At 39.6% G+C, this 24,611-nt stretch overlaps 1 protein-coding gene across 22 annotated transcripts in view; it reads left to right on the forward strand.

Annotated features, from left to right (window-relative positions):
- NRXN1 (neurexin 1) overlaps window positions 1-24,611 on the forward strand; it is a 1,123,636-nt gene that overhangs the window by 527,233 nt on the left and 571,792 nt on the right. For all 22 annotated transcript variants that reach the window (XM_074989537.1, XM_074989539.1, XM_074989548.1 and 19 more), the window contains 3 exons: window positions 16,483-16,605; window positions 22,744-23,125; window positions 23,632-23,822. In XM_074989537.1, coding sequence (XP_074845638.1) covers window positions 16,483-16,605; window positions 22,744-23,125; window positions 23,632-23,822 — 696 coding nt within the window. The remainder of the gene's footprint in view (window positions 1-16,482; window positions 16,606-22,743; window positions 23,126-23,631; window positions 23,823-24,611) is intronic.

A 24,611-nucleotide genomic window follows, 5' to 3' on the forward strand; every position in this document is an offset into this window, starting at 1 on the left:
GGTGGGAATGCACTCAGAGTCAGAGTGTTGCTGGGCCCATCTTTATACCCCTTAGGTCACATATTCTATTTCTTATCTATGGTGCCAGATCGTACTGGTCTGTCTTTTGTGTTGCCAGTTTTTACAAGGGCAGTTCTTACTTAATTTGCACTTGTAAGACAGGAGATAAGCAATTTGGGAGTACAGGACATTCTTTTACAAGGGCAGAGATTTCTCTTCTGGGATGGATGTGTGGGCATCAATGCCAGCTGGGGTGATTTCCTGAGGCCCCCTTATTGACAGTTAGCCTGCTAGCCCTCTATCTGTGTTTTCTGTTTCTCAGGGTCACAATGAGCCAGCACATCTGGGCCTCGGTGAGAGACATCAAAGACTGTGCTGTTTAACTGCTGTTCAGTGCCCTGTGTGCTCTGGGGCACCTTAGAAGGGTGGCAAAAGCTGGTCTGTAGTGGGGAGATTTTGTCTGGCTACAGACTGTTGACAGAAGTGCTGTGTTCTGTCCATTTATTTTCAAGAGAACACCTTGGGAATCCTGGATGCTTCACAGATTTTGTCAGCAAAATGCCAGTTTTGTCAACAAAACTCTCTAGTGTAGATATAGCCTCAGAGGGGTAGCTCTGTTAGTCTATAGCTTCACAAATAACAAGCAGTCCTCTGACACATTAGAGACTAACAAATTTATTATGTCATGAGCTTTCATTCCTTATCTGAAGTAGGCAGCTTTCAAAGTCTCAGCTTATAAGCGTGACTGAAAGCAGCAATTGACCTTAAAAGTATTGTTTCTATGCAAGACATTCCAGAGGAATGTATTAATGCTATACACGTGACTGTTTTCCTACGTCAACAGCTATGTGTACACTAGTGAGTTGTGCCAACAAAACTGGTGGAACATCCACACGCAAAATATGTTTTGTTAACAGTTTGTCAACAAAGCTTAGCACTTCGCGAGCAGCATTCTGCCTCTCAGCCATGAGGCACAATGATGTTGCCAACAAGTTCTGTCAACAAAAAAGCTGTGTGGACACTTTGGGGGGGCCTTCTCTCAACAAACAGGGCATCTAGAACAATGGGCAATCTCTATGCTGTGCATTCGGGTGCCTGTTTTGTCAAGAGAGCAGCTGAGCAGTCTGGCTGCTCTGTCAACAGAGCAGAGGGCTCTTCCGATTGGCTTTTGAGTGTGCCCGCACTCTGTCGACTGAGTCGGGAAATCTCTCCAAACATTGACTTCTGTTGACAGATTGCTGTAGTGTTTCCTGTAGCCAAAAAGGTAGGTTATGTGATCACTTCTTTACTTCTCATAAAGCCAATTGCTCTTTCCTCAATAAAGAACCATAGCAAGCGTTCAGCTCTTGGATATTCTAAAATATTATTTTCCATTAACACTATGAAAATAAGGATTACAATGTAGTTTCATAAAAGCTAATAGTATTAAAAATGTTTTACTGATGTATGTCACTGGCAAATTCTTGTGTTGAGAAGACTTTTCTGTATCTAATACATTTTCACTGGTGACTGTTAAAATGCATGAAACATCTATTGTAACAATGCTAAGTGCTCAGCTACTTGTTACTGAAACAAACTGTTCCCTAAATATCTCTTCTTGACAAAGACTTTAATAAATCATATTCAGGTAGTTGAAATTTCCATTCAAGCACAGTTCTTTTTGCTTGACATGTTGAGAGGTATGGTTCCTACCAAATGATTCTTAGTCCTCTGTTCATCAGGCAAATTACTTCTAAAAGGTATCACAGGTTTGAGTTCAGGCCAAAAGAGTCTTTGCTTTCCAAGGCCCAGTCACTTTAATAAGCATGCAAGGAGAGAACTGCTTTCTTCACCTGTGATGTTTGGTCTAGGCAGTAGTCAAGGAACAAGATACAAGACGAAAAACAGGACATGGAATAAACAAAAAGCTATTCAAAAATTAAGGTGTCCACTGTACTTAGCTCAATTGTGTTTCCTTCTTATTAAGACTGGCTTTTGTTTCTTATGCATTGCAAGATTACAGTTTTACCTCTGGCAATGAAACAGAAAGAGAAAGAGGGGTGACACTTGATCATTTATATTTATGAAGTTCTTTTTTTTTGTGTATTCACCTTAAAAGCCATGTCACAATAATAACAAAATTTGTTTGGAAAGGCAAAACAAAATAGGTAATTCATCTGTTCCATATTAAATAAGATTCCATAAGATGCTTATGTATTTGATCTGTGGAGACAATGGATGATATAGATGAGGAGCTATTACCATTTTTTTCATAACAAAATTATAAAAAATACTGCTATGAGTGTATATGCTAAGTACTGGGAAGCTAAATATGATTTTAAAAGCCAGCTGATAATCTAGTCAGCTGCCAATAAGAACCATGCTAACTGGAAGAGGCAAAAATGTGGATTTTTGACTTTGTTGAACTGACAGACGTAAGCAGGGAAATACTCCTGAGAATGTGAGGATAGGAGTTTTTAGCAAGGAAGCTAATCTGCCTTTGCAAACTAGAAATACTGCAATTCCTTATGTTGTCAAGTGATACTATATGCAATCATTATAAGAGGTAATTAACAATAAAGCGAATACTGAATAGTCACTCAGTCTAAACTAATTCAGTTTAAAAAAAATCTGCCATTCCATGTTTCATTTTTATACAGACATGAAATACAAAAGCAACTGTCTTCTTGGAATCAACAGGAAGCGTTGTCTACTGTCCACATGGAAATGATAGTCCAGTCTTAATTGCAGAATGAAATTCCTGAGAGGATGCCTATGAATGTTGAAAGAGTGGAACCAATGGCACAGTCTTGGGAAATGCTTTTGTCAATAGTGCTTCATTTGACCATTTTTCAGTTGTGCATGCTGAAATTCATAAACAAATTGAAAAGTAGCCTGACATGGCTGACTCAGAATACATTCACAGTGAAAAGATAATTCAAGGAGCAAGAGCATAGTGATTACAGTTCTTTGGACAGAAAAACCTTTGAAAATAACTTTGAAGATGTTCAGCAAATTAGTTTTAATAATGATCCAAAATTAAGCACATCAACAATTTATTATGGAAGAAGTGTGTGTGTGACACCGCAGAATACCTATCACCTTTTAACAGTCTTTACTAGAAAGGGTCAGTAATTTGCTGCACGTAGAACATCTGTGTAAGTCTAAGAATCATACAGCATAATCTATGTTTGAGGGAAGCTAGCTGAAAATATTAGAAAATTTCCCAGGTCAATTGGTGTACAAATCAGATGCCTGCATGAGACACAGGTAGGCATGACATCCATTAGCTCTTGATTTCTTCACGTCAGCCACATAAACTTGAAACACTTATTAAATCTACTGTAGCAATAATCTGGAATATCTTGGTTATTGTTCTTTACAAGAATACTATTAAAAATACAATTACATTTCCATATATGTAGTTCCAATACAACCTCAGAAATACTGATGTGGCTCTTCCAGATCTGATAGTGAACAATCAATTCAGATATGTCCAGCTGTCTTAACATGGTTAGGTACCTCTTATTCTCCATAAAAGCATGGTGGAGACCAGGAATTCCTTGAGTCATGGGCATAAGTTGGTGAAATTTAATCAGTTAGTCTGCTAAGTATGAAGATGTTATAAAGAAGATGAGAATAGATCCAGATGAAGTGATAATGTCACTTCAGAAGGCTCAAACTAAGGGTAAGAATGAAATAACATAACTGTACAAGGTAATTAAAAAATAGCTGGAAGAAATAAATGAGAAATAATGTATTTTGGAAAAACCCAAAGAAATACAGGCTTCATCCACATTTGTGCTAGTCAGAGAATAGGGCTTCCTCCTACAACTATTCAAGTTAGTGTGTGCTTTGGATGAAAGAATCAGACCACTTTGTTAGTCATATGGGCAAACTGAAGGATCTCTGACGGTGTTCTCTGTAAGCTGAGCTCTTGGGCAGCCACTCAGCAGATTAGTGGGGTACTGACAGCCACCCACAGTGGACAGCATGGAGATGTGTATATGCATATACCTCGGTGGTAATAAAAATTTATTCTGCCCCGCATGGAAAAAATATTAGAAGGAATGCTGAACTCCACTGACTTCTCTGTATGTTGAAGCCGTCAAAAATAAGTAGTGTTATTACATTACACATGCATCAATCCATATCGTGAATAAAATATTAAAAACATTTAATTAGTAATGAACCATTGCTAATATTTAAACATTATTATCTCTGTACCTTGTAACTCAGCAAACTATTACAATTCACTTACAAAACCCAAACATTAAAGTCCTATTCTGAACAGGAGTTTAAAGGAGATTTAGTTGATTGCATACATTAGATCAGCTGCACCTTGGGATGAAGACACCTGGAAATTTGGCAGGGATGGAATTTGAAATATTTTCTTAAAATAAAGTCACAGTCCAAATTGTTTCCTTTCTGCTAACATCAGTTTTCTCAATATGCTTAAATGTAAATTGCAAAATAGGGTGGTAAAATGAAGTGTTTTAAAGTGTTTTGTAAGTCCTTTTATTCATATACATTTTTACTTAAGTAAAGAGAAATTGTGCGTAAATGGTAGTATTATTAGTTATAAACATACTTACGTTTAACAATGTTTTTCTGAATTAGAATGATCTTGGTTTGACATGAATGGGCACACTCAATATAAAAAGCCTGAAGGCTAAATATTTATCAAAATATTATGTTAGCTTGTTTCTTCATGGTTCCTAATGATAATCTTACCAAGCTAATTTACACTCTGATCCTCTTCCAAAATGATTAACAGTCTTTACAGCAGTAGTCAATATAGCTTTTGACTTTAAGTAGTGTGAGTCTGATCAATTAGAACAGAACAAAACAATGAATGGAGTGCCTGTGATGTGGATCCTTGATATCCTTGCAAGATGGTACCAGTGTCATGAGAACCTCCATCTCACTTTTCTCTATGGGAAGCAGTAGATGTCTGTCTTAGGTATTCTCCGTAGCTCCAGTTGCCTGTAGTGCTATGCAGTCCTATGATATCAAATGTATTGATCCTTTCAGCATCCCTAGAATATTATTATCCCTGTTTTATAGATGGAGAACTGAGGCACAAAAGAGGCTAAAGTACTTGCCTGGGGTCACTCAGGACATCTGTGGGCAAGCAAAGATGTGAATGATGTTCTCCCACAACCCAAACTAGTGCCTAACAACAAGTAGGGAACAAAAGAGGTCGGAAGAAGAGGTGTTACAGCAGAATTATTTTCTCAACACCCTTGAGTTAGGAGAGGGTACTTTGGTCCATGTGGATCCTGATGCATTGCAGGCAGCTGTACTAGCAAAGAGTTTCTAAGGAGGTGACAGTACATAAAAGGAAGCTGCCAGGAGAACCATTATTCATTTCCCTGGGGAGCTAGAGGAGTCTTCAGGCACATTCTACAAATCAAACCCAGGAAGAAAGGGGTTCCGGAAGGACAATTTCCTTCCAGGAGATCCCCCAGGGGCTGCGCTTCTACACGCTGTTTTGGAGTCATGTGACCATATGCTAATGAGATGCTGGAAATTTACATCCATGCCTCATCAGCATTTTTTGGGCCATTTATTAGCATGCTGCTTTTGGAGTGACAGGCATGTATAGAAACGGCCTGAGAATTTATTTGGTTGTAAACAACCAAGCCAGTTAAAGAAACTGGGGCCTCCAACTGAGTCCTTGCCTTGAGAGGGCACCTAATGAAAACAAAGGGTAATATACTGATCTTATTAAAGTCAATGACAAGAGTCTTAGTGACTTCTGTAGGTCCAGAATTTCACCCATAATATTTTCACATGCATTCATAATTACCTGGGTGTGGATTCACCTGGAAAAAACTTTCTCTTACAAATATTTGGAATATGAATTTTTAGTTATATTTTAATGTGCTTTTAGAAAACTACCTCAAAATATTGGAAAATTGTAGCAAAGAGCTTTAAAATAATAATTTCAATAAAATCTATGAAAAGTTCTTTCAGCCTTTGCACACACCTTAACGTACTCCTCTGGGTATCCTGCCCTGCCTTTCTGCTAACTGGTTGCAAGGTGCTGGTTCTAACTTTTCTCATTTAAAAATATGACATTTCAAGCTGTTAAGGTTTATAAAATCAACATGAATGCGGTTTAAAATGTTGACTCTTTTTGATGGAGAGAAATGTTATGCCCTTTTGAGGAATAAATGAATGAAATTAAATTCTTCATGTTGGCATATATGTTTTTATTTATATAGTCACTGATCTACATGGGCCAACCTCCACAGTCCTTCAAAACCTGACCAAAATCAGGAAAGCAAAAGCACAATTGGAACTGCAGCTGGCAAGGAATGTGAAGGGTAACAAGAAGGGTTTCTACAGGCATGTTAACAATAAATGGGTTATCAGAGAAGGTGTGGGGTGATTGCTGGATGAGAGAGGTAACCTAGTGACAGATGATGTAAGGAAAGCTGAAGTACTCACTGCTTTTTTTGTCTCAGTCTTCACAGACAAAGTAAACTCTCATACTACAGCCCTAGACAATACAGTATGGGAAGGTGGGGGGCCTCTGTGGGGAAGGAACAAGTTCTAAGCTATCTAGAAAAACTAGATGTACACAAATCCATGGATCTGGATTTAATGCACCCAAGGTACTGAGGAAATTGGCAGATGTCATAGCCAAGCCTTTGGCCATTATCGTTAAAGACTCTTGGAGATCAGGAGAGATCCCAGATGACTGGAAAAAGGCAAATGTAGGGCCCATCTTTAAAAAAGGAAAGAAAGACAATCCAGGGAACTGTAGATCAGTCAGCCTTACTCAGTCCCTGGGAAAATAATGGAGAGGATCCTCAAGGAATCCATTTTGTAGCACTTGGAAGAGGGGAAAGTGATCAAAAGTAGCCAACATGGATTCACCAGGGGTAAGTCCTGCCTGACCAATCTGATTAGCTTCTATGACAAGGTAACAGGCTCTGAGGACATGGGAAGGTCAGTGGATGTGATATACCTTGCCTTCAGCAAAGCTGTTGATACAGTCTCCCACAACATTCTTGCCCATAAGTTCAGGAAATATGGATTTGATCCTTGGACTATAAAATGGATAGAAAGCTGGCTTGACAGTAGGGCCCAGTGGGTAGTGGTCAATGGCTCAATATCTGGATGGCGGTCGGTTTCAAGTGGAGTGCTGCAAAGCTCGGTTGTGGGGATGGTGTTGTTCAACATCTTTATTAATTACGTGGATAAGGGACTGGATTGCACCCTCAGCAAGTTTGTGGAGGACACAAAACTAGGGGAAAAGGAAGATATGTTGGAGGGTAGAGAGATAATCTAGAGTGACCTGGATAAATTGGAGGATTGGGCGAAAGGAAATCTGATATGGTTCAACAAGGAGAAGTGTAGAGTCGTGCACTTTGGATGGAAGAATCCCAAACATCGTTATAGGCTGGGGACCGACTGGCTAAGCAGCAATACAGTGGAAAGGGACCTTGGGGTTATGGTGGATGAAAGGCTGGCTATGAGTAAACAGTGTGCTCTTTTAGCCAAGAAGGCTAACAGCATACTAAGGTGCATTAGGAGGAGCATTTCGAGCCGATCTAGGGAAGTGATTGTTTCCCTCTATTCAGCACTGGTGAGGCCACATCTGGAATATTGTGTCCAGTTTTGGGCCCCTCAGTATAAAAAGGATGTGGATGTGCTGGAGCAGGTTTAGTTCAGTGGAGGGCAACAAAAATGAAGAAGGGGCTAGAGCACAAGGCCTATGAGGACAGGCTGAGGGATTTGGGCTTGTTAAATTTACAGAAGAGAAGACTTAGAGGTGATTTGATAGCAGCCTTCAACTTCCTGAAGGGGAGCCCTAAAGAGGAGGGTGAGAAACTGTTCTCAGTAATGTCAGATGGCAGAACAAGGAGTAATGGTCTGAAATTAAAGAGGGAGAGGTGTAGGTCGGATATTAGGAAAAAGTACTTCACCAGGAGGGTGGTGAAGCACTGGAATGTGTTGCCTAGAGAGGTGGTGGATTCTCCATCCCTCGAGGTTTTTAAGTCCTGGCTTGACAAGGTCTTGTCTGAGATGACTTAGTGGGGGTTGATCCTGCTTGAAGCAGGGGGCTGGACTAAATGACCTGAGGTCCTTTCCAGCCCTATGGGTCTATGATTCTATGAAATCAATGGGCACAGTTCATCAGTTTTCAGGACCTTGCCTACTCCTATTAGAACAATTTTATGATCCTTATTAGCCTATATATCACAAAGAAAATAGTGATACTGAATGATGAAGTTGCAGCACAGATACTCTTCTATAGAAGAAAAGCAATTCAACGCTTTGGCTGTGGCCACACTAGCCCCTCCTTCTGGAGGGGCTATGGTGATGTGGCACTTTGGAATATGCTAATGGGGCACTGCTATGAATATGCAGTGCCTCATTAGTATAATGATGTCTGTGTGTGCTTCAAAACTGCCAGTTTTGAAATGCATGCCGCCTGTGTAGCTAGTGGTCTTTTGAAATGACCCCCTGATTTCTAAAGCCCCTTCTTCCCATCTGGTTTTGGGATATAGAGCTTTCGAAATAAGAGAGGTCATTCTGAAAGGCTCCTAGCTACACAGGAGGTGTGCGCTTTGAAACTGGCATTTTCAAAGCGTGTGTAGCTGGCATTATGATAATGAGGTGCTGCATATTCATAGAAGTGCCTCATTAGCATATTCTGAAGTGCCACATTGCCATAGCCCTTCCAAAAGGAGGGGCTAGTGTGGCCATGGCCTTTATGAAAAACTACCTCTGAAAGGAAACAGAATAAAGTTTAATCATGTTCTAAATCCCATGCTAAAAAGGTACTTGAAACTTTAACAGTGATTAAATTGTGTGGATGTGTGCTGTACCTATCTCACAGAACTGGAGGGGACCTTCAGAGGTCATGGAGTCCAGTGTCCTGCCCTCTCAGCAGGGCCTATCACCATTGCTGGTAGATTTTAATTTTTAACTTGTTTGGCCTTGCAACACTGTGTTTATCAGGCCAACGCTCAGACCACTGAGCTATCCCTACCCCAGTATAAAGGTAGATCATATAGATACCCAGAAACATAGGCAAATACATTTTTTGTTATGAAACTTTTTTAGAAAATTTTTTGCAGTACCTCTGTGTCCAGAGGTCCAAACCAAGATAGGAACACCAATGAGGTAGACACTCTAGAAGTCATAGAAAGTTATATTCTTTGTCCTGAGGTTGTTACAACTCAAGTAGACAAGGCAGATAAAAGGTAGGAAAATGGAATTATTACTTCAATTTGGCAGGTCAGGAACTGAGAGGCATGCACGCACACATGCACAGTGGTTTGCCAAAGGCCACACAGAAAGCCTGTGGTAAAGTAGAGAACTGTGTCCCTAGTCCACTGCCTTAAGTGTAAAGAGTGTCTTCTTCTGTGTTATCAAGTTCAATAGATTTTCGAATAACTTTTTGAAAAAAAACATACTACAGGTTGTACCTCTCTAATCCAGCGTTCTCACATCCAGCAACATTAGTAATCTGTCATGATTTGAGTTAGCTGGATGAGCACCGATCGTGGGTGTGGCCAGGTTTCCCAGGGTCCCAGAAAGGTTGTTTACAGCCACCCACCCTGGCTTTCAGTGTTCTGTGCTGTTATTTAGCTGTAGTTTATCCCCCTTCCTCCCAACCCCAAAATCTTCTATGAGCGCAGTAAGCAGTAGGAACATTGGTAATGCTGCTAGACAATATTGACCTTCTGTAGTCCAGCAAATTCTCTCGGCACCAGTCAGGTCCTGAGGGAGGTGGACTAGAGAGGTTCAACCTGTGCAATGACCTGTAAAAGCAAGAATAGAATGCTAAATGATTGTTGACTTCATTGGACTTTTCTTTAGGACTGTAGAATAGATTCAAAAAACCTTCCATGCATTTAGCACACATACTCCAATATTTGTGTTCCTTGGAGAATTGCCTGAAATAAAAACTGACCTCTTTCTATTAAAAATACTTCCAAAGATTAATTTGACAGCTGCTGAATAGTTTTCCACAGTGTTCTCTTTACACAGTTTCTAAAAAAGAGGGTAATGTACCTGTCTTATTGCTATTTGAAGGACTTTTTCTTATTACAAAATAAAATTAATATAAGAAGCTAATTCCACATAAGATATTAAAGTACAGTTGAGATATCACTGACATATCTTTGGGGATTAATAATCTAATAAAAGTGTATGGTTTTTTTTACATTGTTTGTGGTGTTACATATTTCACTTTGCTGAAAAGTGTCAGATCTTTCAAGATTCTAAAGCGCTCAAGGTCCAGAGGAGATCATTATCACAGAAGGAGACTGGTGGTTAAAATCCAGCTCAGGTAAAAGTGTTTTGAAATTTGTATTTACGATGTACTATATTTATTTGTATTTACAATGTACTATATATATTATTTACCATAGAGCCTAGCAGAATCAAATTCCCTTAGTATCTTAAAAGGTGGTTACCCTCTGGAGTTTCTGTGATGGCCTCCGTGAAATGAGTGGAGAGTTTGAGTTCATTTCTGGGCTTCTGTGATATAACAGAACCATTACCTCCAGCACCCTTCCTGGCTGTCCTAATACAGAAAGAGAGGTACCCCAGATTTCCGTTTAGTCAGGCAGTTTTGCTGATGTGCAAGGAGGGATCATTTTTCAGTGCTGCATGAAAAGGAGCTATAGATTGTGCCTACATGAAAGATCACTACTGTAGTTGGTTTGCTGAAGCACTGGAGTGAAATGATCTGAGCAAATTTAGTCCCTTGGTCATGTAAGCAGAAAACATTACATTCTATATACAGTCTATTTAACTAAATATATTTCTGACCCCATCTCTGCAGTATCTGGATGGCAAGTAACATTAACGTGTGTATCCTCACAATAAGATAATGGAGCATTACTTCACTTTACACCAAAACAGCTTTTGGAACGGGGCACTAATTTACCAGAGGGCAGTCAAAAGGAAGGAAGACAGTGTTGACTAGTAGAACAGGTGTGACAAGTAGCACAAGTTGTCAGAATGGGTGACACAGCAGAGGACAGGAGAAAGAACAAGAACATAAGAGTGACAGATGGAAAAGAGATGGGAGGAAGGGAGGGCGGGAGAAAAAGAAGGAGGAAAACCCTATCCAAGATTAAGGGTTGTTTGTTGTTAGTGAGACAGAAACTGTAAAATAACCCCTAGGTGGTAAGTCTGCGTCACGGGGAGGATGATGATGGGTTCAACAGTGACAGGGAATGGGAAGAATAGAAAGGATTCTGACAGGAGTGGCAAGTACCTGTGATATTCTGGACAAAACTTACGGAATTAAACTGAACTAAGGCTTAATTTATGTTTCATTGTGGGCCCCGAATTGCATTTAATTCTGTGGGGAAAGAGGACCATCGCCCTTTAGGAACTAAGAAGAATGGTGGGGAGGTAGTTATGCAAATTCACTCAAGTAATCCTGGTAATAGGTCAGACTGGACTGCCCAAGGACCAACAGATGAAGAAAAGATTGTGGATTTATAGCATACATTTAAATGGACTCAGGCCAAGTCTACCCTGGCACTTTACAGCTCTATAAATTTCTGGCTCAGGGGCGTGAAAAAATACACACCCTCTGGGCACTGGAAGTTGCAGCATTCAGCGAGGCCAACAGATTCTGTGGGCCCAGGCAAGGGGTGGGGGGAGTGGCTCCGTGCCCCAGATGGGGTTTGGGCCTTCGGTGGAAGGGACAGCCCTGGGACTGGCAGCCCTCAGTGCTAGTGGCACTGCAGCATTGGGCACCAGCTCTCAGAGCAGCATGAACCGGTGCTCTGGGGGCAATTTAAAGGGCCCACAGCATCAACAGTGACGGTGAGCTCTGGGTCGCCTTGAATTGCTAAAGCCCTGTGCAGTAGTCCCCTTATTTACATATCCTTGTCTTCATTTGCATAATCTGTGTTTGGAAGACATTCTTTCAAAAGAAAGAAAGCAGTATAGACAGGGCTCTTTCAAAGATAAACCCCAGCTTTGAAGTAACCCTTCTTCCTGAAGCAAAATAGGAAGAAGGATTCTTTTGAAGATGGGGTTTATTTTTGAAAGAGCCCCGTATACACTGCTTGCTTTCAAAAGAAGCTCTTTCAAAAAGAGATTATGCAAATAAAGCACACTATGTAAATCAGTGTCTCATTTGCATTTTCAGTTTCCCTCATTTGCATTCCTCTTTTGAAAGAGGAATGCACATGTAGACATAGCCCATATGTCTAGGTATGAAGGATGACTCTGGAGTGGAGGCATTACTTTCACACGAGGCAGAACTATGAAATAGCTATGCATGTCATCCAAATAAGTGCTGATATACACTAATCTGCAACATCGTGGATTTTGCTTATGCCTGACCTATTATATTAACATATATTTTTGATAATTAGAGACTAAGAAAACCAACCTAGAATAATTATTTTTTCACCCCTCCAGCTATATAGCAAATTCCCTCATCCTGTTAGTCTAACTGTACAGGTCTTGAGGAAAGAGAATATAAATATATAAAGACATTTAAATGCCCCTATGAATGATCTAAAATACATAACAATGCCATGGTTTTTTTCTTTTAATTCTGATATGTCAGAACATTCTATGAGTATGTCTAATTGTAATGCTGGGTATAAAATTTATATTCTTAGCCCTGATTGGCCATAAGATATCCTATTTTTAAGGTGAGTTTTTGCTTAGACAAGTGCACATTGAAAATTACACTCTTTCACTCAACTGTTGCTCAGTGGGGCAGGCCCTCAGTGGATGTAAATTTTCATCATTTCATTGAATGGGGCTATGACCATTTACATCAGCTGAGGAGCTCTCCCCCTCCACCTGCATAGTGAGAACAATATCCTCCCTACTTCAGAGAGTTAAATACATGTTAACCAAATTTTTCCCAGCTGGTGCAAACTCTGTGCAGTTCTGAGATCATTATTTATCTTACCTTTCTGATTATTCCCCAGTCACAGCAGTAAATAAGACTTAGCTGCAGATTTATTAGTTTTCTTGTTTTTGTCATTGGTGATGAGTGAGTAGAAAGACTTTTTGATCCCAGGGTTATTTTATAGTAGTGTGAGTGAAAAGAACAATCTTTAAATGTATAAACTGAACATGCTTGGTCAGGAAGTAAACAAGAAGTAAGAAATAGGTTCACTCTTCCAAAGAGAATTTGTTACTGGATATGTGACTGTTCAGGAACTCCAGAGCAGTTTAGTTTTGCAGGAGAAATGCCATACTAGAAAGATGTCAGGGGAGGGGGAGTTTCTCTGGCAGATTGTCAGGTTGCTTTCCTAAGAAGGTGGTTTGAAACTACTCAGATTTTTGGAATGTCAGAAGTAGTCCCAGCAGAATAAATTCATATTCATAGGGTAGTGAGGTGGCAAAATGCATTGTGTGTTACACCCATCTCTAATATATGAACAAGTACATTTGTTCTACCTTCAAATGTACAAATATAGCTTCCATGAAATACAAAACCATTGTTTTCAGTTACACACTAGTGGTAACAAAATTACGGAATTTGGCTATTAGTCCATTTTTGCGGTTTATTCTAATTAAAAGTTCCATTAGTGAATAATGCATTAGAATAACCATTGCCCAGGTACTTTTAACTTTTATTGAGTTTTATTGTTGTATAGATCTGGAAAAAAATAGAGTAATATACAAGCATCAACTGCATAAGATACAGTATTCAGATGTCGAAACATTCTGTGTTAAACAGCTGAAGAACCATAAGACAATTTCTGTAATGAATTCATGCAGTCATAATCTGAGGTTTTCCACATTTCTCAGGGTAAGATTTAGAAAAATGTAAGCATAGATACAGGGTGAATTTGGCCCAATGTGTCTAATGGGAAAATGTCAAAAATAACAATAATAGAGAATAACTTTTATAGCAAGTACCAGGTATCAGTCTCTGGGAGAAAGTCACACCTCCACATGTATAATCAGATAACCACCCTCTAATATTTTACTTTTTTTTTTCTGTTTGATGTGGCGGGGAAGACATGAAACCCTCTGAACTACCTGGTTCCCAAAGTGTTAGGTGAGGAGAGGTGCTGCAAATTGAAGCTAAACACAGTGCACGTAGCATGAGATCATCATAGCCTGGTTAGGTGATGGCTTTTCATTTAGGTTGTGTCTAGAGGGCAGGGATTTGTCAACAATTTTTTTTCTCAGAAAATATCTTCTGACAAAACTTTGGTCGACAGATTGCAGCCAGACTGCAAAGGGGATTGCAAGAGAGATTTGCTCTGTTGACAGAGTGGCTGGACTGCCCATCCTCTCTCTGGACCAAAACAGGCAACTGGAAGCAGCAGACAGGGCTGCCTGGTGCCCTAGAAGCCCTGTCTGTCAACTGAGGGCCCCCGTGGAATGTCCAGACGAGCTTTGTGTCAACAAATCTCTGTGGACAGGGGTGTTATTCCTCATTGGGAGCAGAGTACAGCTGTCAACAAAAGTGCTGAGTTCTGTTGACTTACTGTTGACAGCATGACTTGGGAATTTGGACACACCATGGGTTTTGTCCGCAATACTCTTTAGTGTAGACATAGCCCTAAAAAGTGCAGCCTTTTAAGTGTCAGACAGAGCAGCAGGGACTCTTTTCAAAATGGATTGCAAGTGAATTCTAGAGCTGCTTTGAAAGCTTTAAAGCATCAGAGAAGCAAATACCTGAACCATACTAAATATGTGTGGACTTGCAAATCCCACATTTCTGCATCAAAACTAGTACTCACACACATTGTAGTAGTTGCAGATGTAGTTGCCTGTTTGCCATTATGCACTTACAACTGTCTGTTTGCATGAACAAATCCAGGGTTTTATTCTTAAAATGTGTAACATACAGATGTTTGCTTATTTCAAGATTCATTTTGTTTTTTTCTTAACTTTACTCCTTTTAATTCTAAAGTGCCCTTTTTGTCACCTGCAGTAACAGGAAGACATATAGTATTTAAACTGAAGTGATTTTTTAAAACTTCAAAACTAGATGCAGTTCTTGCTTGCAGCCACAGTTTTGGACTATGCAGAGTCTCTGTGGTCATGACTGAAGCTTGAAGTTAAAAGTCTTCTGAAGTCTTTTAATGTGGCTTCAATGTTTTTAGTGCTTTGTATATAGCCATAAGTGCCATACCAGTGAACAAGGTGCTTCCAAACTTGTGGCTGAGAACAAATATTTGTCAGGCTTTTTTATTACTGTGGGATGGCCCCAAAAATGTACACACTCATAAAGCTTGTTGGGATTATATGAAACAGGTTATGGTTATTTATGTCCAAAAGTTAATTTCTGGAGTAAATTATTTGATATTAATATATTTATATAGTTTTGTAGCCTGTGCAACACATTCTGTGTGCATAAGAATTCAGAGTTACCAGAACTACCAGAACTCTTTATTTAAATATTCCATTATAAGAGGTTTTCTAACTCTTTCCTTAACACCTAGAACACTGACATGGTGCACTAGCCACTTACACAACAATGTGAACTAGTCTTGGATTACAGATATGGATGACATTAAAGGTTATTGATAGAAAGGAACCTTTCTCCACCATACCCTTGATTTTTGGAATCCGGTCACTCAATATTGCTTTAATAAAATATGCTTATTACTTTATTATACCAATATTGCTTTTCCTATGTCATGGTCATTTGAAAATTCAGAAAAGATCCATAAGCACTATGGTCTTGTTGTCTCTGCCATATTTGAAGTCCATATTCATGATCTTAATAAACTACTGTGCCAGTATTTTTATTAAATGTTCATTATTTATCATTTTCAGTGGTAGCAAATGTGTTATCCAGTATCATATGCCATGTCTTTTATTTTTTTTATTTGAATAGTTTTACAGTGTGGCAATGAAGATCATTCTACAATGTTGCTTACAAAAACAGCAGTTTACAAGTAGGGTGTCACGATGTGGAAAAATAAAGGTGTGCTTTGGATGTTGAAAAGATAGATGACAACAGTGAAGCCATTTGTTAGGAGATGTTACATGAGTCCTTTAGTCAAAGTAAAGGTGATAACCCTGATCTTTCCAAAGCCCAAGTAAGCCTCACTTACTGCTATAGTAGAAGAAGGGATGGCAGTTAAAAATATTCAGTCACAAGTATGGTCTGCAGCTTTCCCTGATGGACTGGTTATGTTTATGGTTTATATTAATATTCTTTCTTGCACCAGGAATCCCATTGACGTGAAGGTCTCTTTACTTAAGTACAGGATTGAGACCCAAATCTCTACCAGTATGTTTGCTTTAAAATACAAAACCAAAACATATGTATTGACTGTGCCTATTTATGACAGACTGTTTTACTATATTTACTTTTGCATTAAGTAATGCCGAAAGTCTTGTAATGTCATGGTACTATATTTTGAGATTTGTGTATACGCTACTTGCCATTTTTCATAGTTGTTATGACTTTCAGTGAATTTTATCATTGATCCAGCCAGTCTCTTTCTCTTTCTCTCTCTGTGAGGTTCACAAGTTGACTGATTTAAATATTCCATAATGACTGTTTGGCATGTCCTACAGGCAAAGGTCCAGAAACCCTTTTTGCTGGCTATAACCTCAATGATAATGAGTGGCACACGGTACGTGTGGTTCGCCGAGGAAAAAGTTTAAAGTTAATGGTGGATGACCAACAAGCTATGACAGGTAGGGTGCAATTATATTTCAGCTTATGGGGGAAATGAAACAAAACATAACAAAAATAATGGAAGTAAAAGTCCTTGTTCAAAGTCCACTAAAGTTAATGGGAATGTTTCCACTGACTTTAATACGCTTTGGTTAGGATCCAAAGTGCATACTGTGTAGCAAGTAGTGACCATCACAAGGTACAGCCGGACACTCATCACAGTTCACACTAGTTTTATTTTCATAAGGCTCGATTAACACATACTGAAGTCAATGGGAATTTTTCTGTTGACCTGAGTAGATATTTGATAGGGAACTAAGGAATTTGTCCAATTTAAACTGCAATTAAATGTTGGGTCCTTTGCACCGCAGTGAATTTCACAGATAATTCCAGTTAATGGGCACAATCTTTTTCTCTAACTTGTAATAATTCTTTCCTTATTCAGCTTAACGAATTCATATAAGGCCATAATTTTATTTTTTATGTTAAAATGGTAAGATATTATTATAAAGAAATATGAAAGTTAAAAGATCCAACACTTTAGTACGAATAATAAGTAAACTAGATAATATTAGAGAGGATTTTCATTTAATCTTTTATCCTAAATATACCGCTAAAAATATTAGTATAAAACTACATTGTGTAGAATTAAACAATATCACAAGTGGTCTAATGAAGACGTGGCAGAATTGTACTCAACACACATAATTCACTTTGAAACATTTTCTGGCAACCTCCTGGGAAAGGAGGTTGCCTGAAAATGGGTGGATTAATTGGTTTGTAATAAATATAGTACTGGAATGACATACATGTCTCATAGAGCTGAAAGGGACCTGGGGAGGTTATGGAGTCCTGTCCCTTGCACTTACACCAAGACTTATCACCATCTTTGATGGATTTTATTTTTAATCTCTTTGCCCCAGATCCCTAAATATCCCCATCACAGATTGAAGTCACAATCCTAGGTTTAGCAAGTGAATGCTCAAACCATTGAGTTATTTGTTTAAGCTGGTAACTTAGACCACAGATATTAATGTGTATTTTTAAAGATATAAGAAGGTGCTCTGAATGGAATAAAAATTGGCATCTTAAAAATTCCCATTGTTTTTTCTAGTCTCCTAATCACCAAGTTTCCATTTAAACATCATCTGTATTGCAAAAGTACCGAGAAGGTCTTTTTTTTTTAACTCTGAAATCTCTTTTCATCTGTTTAGTAAGAGGTCAACATTTAAGTGAAGGCAACAATAAAGATTTTTAGGATGCTAAACTCTATAGCATTTCTTACATTCTATTTAAATGATTACCATTAAATGAAATAAAAGACTGAATAAATTCATGTTAATGTGCCATTAAGGCTGTAAAGTTCTGGTCTTGAAATTTCTGTAACATTGATTCGGTGTAGATAAATCCAGTTCTAATTAGATATCAGGATGGTAGTCAAAGGTCCATGGAAGTCAGTAAGGCTTTGGACCCAGTGGGCTTTGGACCCAGCTCTAAGGCTGCTTGACAGATTAGATCTCCAGTACTATCATTTTTCCAGAATGCCATTCTGGTGTTTTAAATGGAGAAGTATTTATTTAAGTCTATGCTAGTGACACAACATTTGATTTGAAGATTTAAGGCAGATTGATTTCTGTCACATTGACCTACATCAGATATTGCCTTGCTGAAGGCAAATTAGGCTCATCCTGCAAGTTGAAAGTTACCTCTACATTATTAATCTGAAAACATTTAATTTCCTCTTTCAAAATAATGTAATAAGTGTGTTTCCCTTTGTGAAGGGAAGAAAGTCTCCTAAAATAGTCTTCTTGTGCTCTTGATGGGAAGGCATCAAAGAGTGCTTGAAAGATGTTGGAGCATTCTGAAAGTTCATGAGAAGCTTGAGCCTACAGTGTAGCCTTCCTGGCTTTCCTCTTTTGAAAAAAGTTCAGCTCTCTCACAATAGGATCTCCATTGCTTTCATCATACTTCTATGTTATATAGGGATGAAAAAACACCATGATTCATAGTGTTTAAAGACGGAAAGGACCATTAGACCATCTGGTCTGATTTTCTGTATATCACAGGCCACAGACTTCCACCCACCTACCCCAGTATTGAGCGCAGTAACCTGTGATTGGCTAAAGTACAACTTCTAGAAAGGCTTCATTTCAAACATCTGGTCCAAATATGCTTGGAAAGCTGCTTTTATGATTCATCAAACCATGCACTAAGGAAAGATATAGGAATTGGCCATTGCACTTGTCATCTGCTGGCTGGAATTAGGACTGCTGAACTGGCGTAGTTTGCTTCTCTTTGAGCTCAAAGCATTTGGGGCCAGCGCTTTGAGAGTAAGTAAGTCAGAGCTCTATCAATGCAGCTGCAGTTCTGATTGACTAGCTATGCAGCATAGGACAGCCCTGAACAGTCTAGTGTGTTTTCTAAAGAGCAGGGTATTCAGTGCTGCCTATCCATATGCCAATTATACTCTCCATTGTAAATGTACATGCATTGAATCTGGCCCCAAAGCAGAACTTTCCTTCTTAAAAACTCCACATAATGTTGGGATGAAAGATGAAGTTGAAGGTGAAAGATGAAGATTTTAAATTAATCACCAAAAGTGAAGAACAATGATGACATATGTAAAGCTCTAAATCTGGCTTGAGCCAGGCATATGCGCAGACCTCTAAGGATGCAGGTAAAAGGCTAACTGTGAGATATTACCAGCCCTGATTGGTGCTCCAGTCTAAATACACTGAACCCCTGGTTTTTAGGCTCTTTGACAAAACATGATCAAATACATTCAAGGGAGGTAAAGTATTAGAGCCAGATTTGTGGCCTTGCACAATTGTTGGCTCTGCCCCACTGCTACAGCTGACCTGGGGAATACCTGCAAATGTATGGAAGACTGAGCCTTGATTAAATCAAAAAAGTGATCATCTAGCCCATTTCATTGTGAGAACAGCTGACCAATAAATGTCACCCTATGGCTAGATTTGAGAGAACAAGTTGGATTCTGCTTTCACAGCAGGATCCTAGGAGTACTAAGAGTATTGCATCTCTTGCTACCCACTTTCTCCATTCCCCAGTACACTCTTTTTTTGTAGTGTGACCCAGTCAAGAAAGATAACTGGGGGCTGTGTTTGTCAACCCTCGTCTCTTCCTGGGTGTGGGGATCGGGGAGCCATGTGGCCAGCCCCAGCCTTCCCAGGTGGTTGGGGAGCCATGCAGCCAGACTTTGCTGGGGTGGGGGTCAGGCAGCTGAGGCCAGCTCCAGTCTTCCTGAAGGGATGGGAGCCTTCACAGCCAGTCCTGGCCTTCCTGGGACCTCACACACCTACCCCAGTCCTGGCTCCTCTGCCTGCCTCCACTCCCCGGGTGGCAGATCTGAGGGATTACTGAGACCATTACTTAAATACTGCATCCAGTTCTGGTGTTCACATTCAAAAATATGTTAAAAAATTGCAAAGGCTTTAGAGAAGACACAAGGAGGCTGGAAAACATGAGCTACAATGTAAGTTGTAAGGAACCAGGTTGATTTAGTTTACTGAAGTAAGAGTTAAGAGGTGATTTGCTTAGGGTCTGTAAGCACCTACACAAAGAAAGGATTTCTAATGGAGGAAGGCTCTTTAATCCAGCAGACAAAGGTATAACAAGATCCATTGGCTGGAAATTGAAGGTAGACCAATAGTCAAATTCAAAGTAGGTAATTAATCATTGGAACAACTCATCACAGGATTTAGTAGATTCTTTATCACATGACGCCTTCAAACAAGACTGCATATGTAGCCTGAATGATGAGATCTGGTTCACTAACAACTTATTGAATTTGATGTTGGAAGTACCACATGAGGGTCTATACAGACTCTTTATTCAAAAGGTCAGAGTAGACAATTATCATCACACCTTGACAAGTATCAGAGGGGTAGCCGTGTTAGATTATATTCATAAATCAATGAGAAGTCCTGTGTCATCTTGAAGAATAACAAAGTTATTTGACTGTAAGATTTCGTGGGCAAAAACCCAGTTGCATGTCAGTCTGATGAAGTAGGCATTTGCCTCCAAAAGCTTATGTCAAAATAAATCAGTTAGTCTTTATGGTGCCACAGGGCTCCTCGTTATCCTAATCTTTTGTTACTTTTTAAAATCTTTGGATGAAATTCTTGAACACATTGAAGACAATGGCAAAACACCCGTTGACTTCAGTGGGGGCGGGATGCCACCTTATAAATCTGTGAATGTTGCTAACATGGCCCAAATTGCCTGTGGATAGTTGTGTGAAGCTAGTGAGTTACTTTCAAGAGAGAGGAGAGGAAGGGGGTCATTTTCTTCCAAGGTTAAGCACAATGTGTGTCAGGAGGCATACAACCCAGATTCATCACTAATTTTACTCTGCTGGCTGGATTGTTAGTGTTTTTAAACCTAGATCTCCTTTAATAGTGCTTGCTAGTGGATTATAGATTCTAGTTCCCTTCAGCTGCCTATGCAGATTTTATTACCAGGGAGCAAGTGCAATGTGTGTAGCATGTAGTGTATGGAACTGCAGCTGAGGCTAAATGAGATAAGAGCAAAAACCAGTCTAAAATTTTAGGTGACATCTGAAAAACAGATTTTGTCACGTGTCCTCAGGGGGCCTACCTAAATGGTCACATCACCAGAGCTGTCCCGTCCATTGGATGGCTCAGGCAACTGACTTGGGCCATGCACTCATGAGGCCCAGGGCAGCGTGGAGGATTAGTGGGTGGCCTGTGCCTCCAGCAGGGATAAGGCCTGCCCTCCACACTTTTCAGCAATGGGAAAAGGAGTGAAGCAACCACAGCTGCATCACATGGGGATGGATAGAACTTCTCTCCATATTCAACAGAGGTGGGAAGTGGAGCAATGCAGCTGAGAGCCTGTGGGGAGGAACAGGCTGGAGCCAGGCCACCCTGCTTTCCACTGCCAGTGAGAGGGGGTGGAGGAAGTCCCTTCTGCCAATACCAGGTCCCCTGCTGATCCTCTTAGCTATGTCACTCAGGGGAAAGCTTGGATGAGGGGATGGAATAGGCATGGTGGCAGAGCAGGAGCAGGAAAACTGATGTGTAAAAAGTGAATAAGGAAAAGTTATTTGCTTTTTCCCATAACAAAAGAACTAGGGGTCGCCAAATAAAATTAATGGGTAGCAGGTTTAAAACTAACAAAAGGAAGTTTTTCTTTGCATAGTGCGTAGTTGGCCTGTGGAACTCCTGGCCACAGGAGGTTGTGATGACCAAGACTTTAACAGGGTTCAAAAACGAACTAGATAAATTCATGGAGGTGAGGTCCATCGATGAATATTAACCAGGATAGGTAGAAATGGTGACCCTAGCCTTTGTTTGTTAGAAGTTGGAAATGGATGTCAGGAGAGGGATCACTTTTGTGATTACCTGTTCTGTTCACTCCTCCTGGGGCATCAGGCATTGGCCTCTGTCAGAATACACGATACTGGGTTAGATGGACCTTTGGTCTGACCCAGTATGACTGTTCTTATGGTTATATTTTTAAGAGGAGGTGTGGAGCAGGGACCAGGGGTTTAGGGGAAATGATGGCATGGGTATGGGATGGAGCAGGAGCAGGAAGAGGGAGGGTGTGTCAGGCATAGGAAGGAAGGTGTGGGTTGTCCTGGGCCCCTCACCCCTCTAGGAAAGGTGCTTCACATCTCACTCCTGTCACCATCTGGCCTGAGCTAGAGAAGAGGCAACTCTTCCAGCTGACAAAGTTAATCGACCTTTGCTGGAGGCAGTAGCTATGCTGAGAGGAGAAGGCCTTCTGTTGACATAGTACTGTCCTCACTGGATTAGATCAATACAACTGTGACCTCAGAGGTATGGATTTTCCACATCCTTCAGCAAAATAGTTATATCAAAGTCCATTTGCAGTGCAGATGTGGCCTTAGTGTGCTCTTGCTTGGGGTGCACATTGTGGCCTGATCCAATGCCTAGTCAAGGCAATGGAAAAAATCTTTCCCAGTGACTTTAGTAAGTTACAGATCAATTTAGACAATTTGGAGCTAGAATTTGACGTGTGTTTTTAAATGTAATGATTGTGCATATTCTAAAATTGTTTTAAAATTGTAAATCTTTTAAAATTTTTATGGAATTGCAATCCTTTCTTGTGCATCTGTATCAGGCACTAACATTATTTATTATTATCATTTTAAGGTCAAATGGCTGGTGATCATACGAGACTGGAATTCCATAACATAGAGACGGGAATAATAACAGAACGCCGCTACTTGTCCTCTGTTCCCTCTAATTTCATTGGCCATCTGCAGAGTCTCACATTTAATGGCATGGCATACATTGACCTATGTAAAAATGGAGACATTGATTACTGTGAGCTAAATGCCAGATTTGGATTCAGGAATATCATAGCAGATCCTGTAACGTTTAAAACAAAAGCAAGCTATGTTGCATTGGCCACACTACAAGCCTACACATCTATGCACCTTTTTTTCCAGTTCAAAACAACCTCCCTGGATGGACTGATACTCTATAACAGTGGAGATGGAAATGATTTCATTGTAGTTGAGTTAGTTAAAGGGTAGGTACACAGCTAACTGCTATAAGCAAAATAGTTTGGCGTGTTGTGCCATCTCTAGACATGTAAAGGTAATGGTGAGGTTTAGGTTGGAAACCTTGACTTTAGGTTGGAAATCTTCCTAACTTGTTTAGATTTCATTGATAAAGAATTTCTGAATTTGATTTTTTAAGGCTGAAAATAAGTTAAATAGAAGCAAACAATAATATAGTTTGTATATGGCATAGACAAAACAATGTTGGCTAATGCACCCTGCTGCTTCAGCAGTAGTTAATGCTGGAGCTAGATCTTCAGCTAGCATGAGTCAATGTTGATTTCATTGGAACAAAGTTAATTTACCTCAATTGAGACTCCAGGCCCTGATTTTCAGGGTTATTGTCTTCTCAAGCAACTGACACAGAAAAAAAAAAAGGAAACAAAATATAGGGTGCTTTAATTTGTACCTTCTCAGGTAGATCAGAAAAAATAAAACTAACTTTTTTGTAAAAAAGAAAATGTTCTTTATCCAGGTATTTACACTACGTGTTTGATCTCGGAAATGGTGCAAATCTCATCAAAGGAAGTTCTAATAAACCTCTGAATGACAATCAGTGGCACAATGTGATGATATCAAGGGACACCAATAATCTTCATACTGTGAAGATTGACACGAAAATTACAACACAAAGCACAGCAGGAGCCAGAAACTTGGACCTCAAAAGTAAGTGCAGTAATTCTTGGGTAATACACAGTGGATACTTTATTGATGAATAGGCTGGAGCAGTTATATATATTAAGATTAATTTAAGTCTATGGTGCTATAGACATGGTTACTGTAACCGGTCATAATTAATATGACCATGAAAATTATTCTTGCACTCTCCATTCAGTAACTCTGGGTGGTTATGTAGGACCAAAATTTGGATATATATATTTTTTTTGATTACACTCAGCAGGAAGACAAGGGAATGGTAAGAAATGAAAACTTTAGGACCTGGTGGGAAAAAACAAACACAATAGGCGGAGTTAATAAGGATGAAAGCAGTTAGTGCCCACAGGAATTAAATAAACCTATAGAAATTACTCTAGTAGCCTATACAATTCAAATGGGAATCAAATCCTTGCTGTAGAATTCTCAAATATTTGGTTTAAAAAGCCTGGGGAAAGGTTGACATGATAGAGTTCTACAATTATTTTCCACAGGGTGTAAGACAGATGTAGATGTCACAAACACAGAGGCCTTGTCTACACTAGCAAGGTCTTTTTGAAAATCAGGCCCTTTTTTGAAAGAACATAAGAACATAAGAACATAAGAACATAAGAATGGCCATACTGGGTCAGACCAAAGGTCCATCAAGCCCAGCATCCCATCTGCCGACGGTGGCCAATGCCAGGCGCCCCAGAGAAGGAGAACAGAAGACAAGTGATTTATCTCCTGCCATCCATCTCCTGCCCTTGTTATGAAGGCTAGGGCACCATACTTTATCCCTGGCTAATAGCCATTTATGGA

This window comes from Carettochelys insculpta, chromosome 3, assembly GCF_033958435.1.
Source record: "Carettochelys insculpta isolate YL-2023 chromosome 3, ASM3395843v1, whole genome shotgun sequence".
In the NCBI taxonomy this organism is placed as follows: Eukaryota; Metazoa; Chordata; order Testudines; family Carettochelyidae; genus Carettochelys; species Carettochelys insculpta.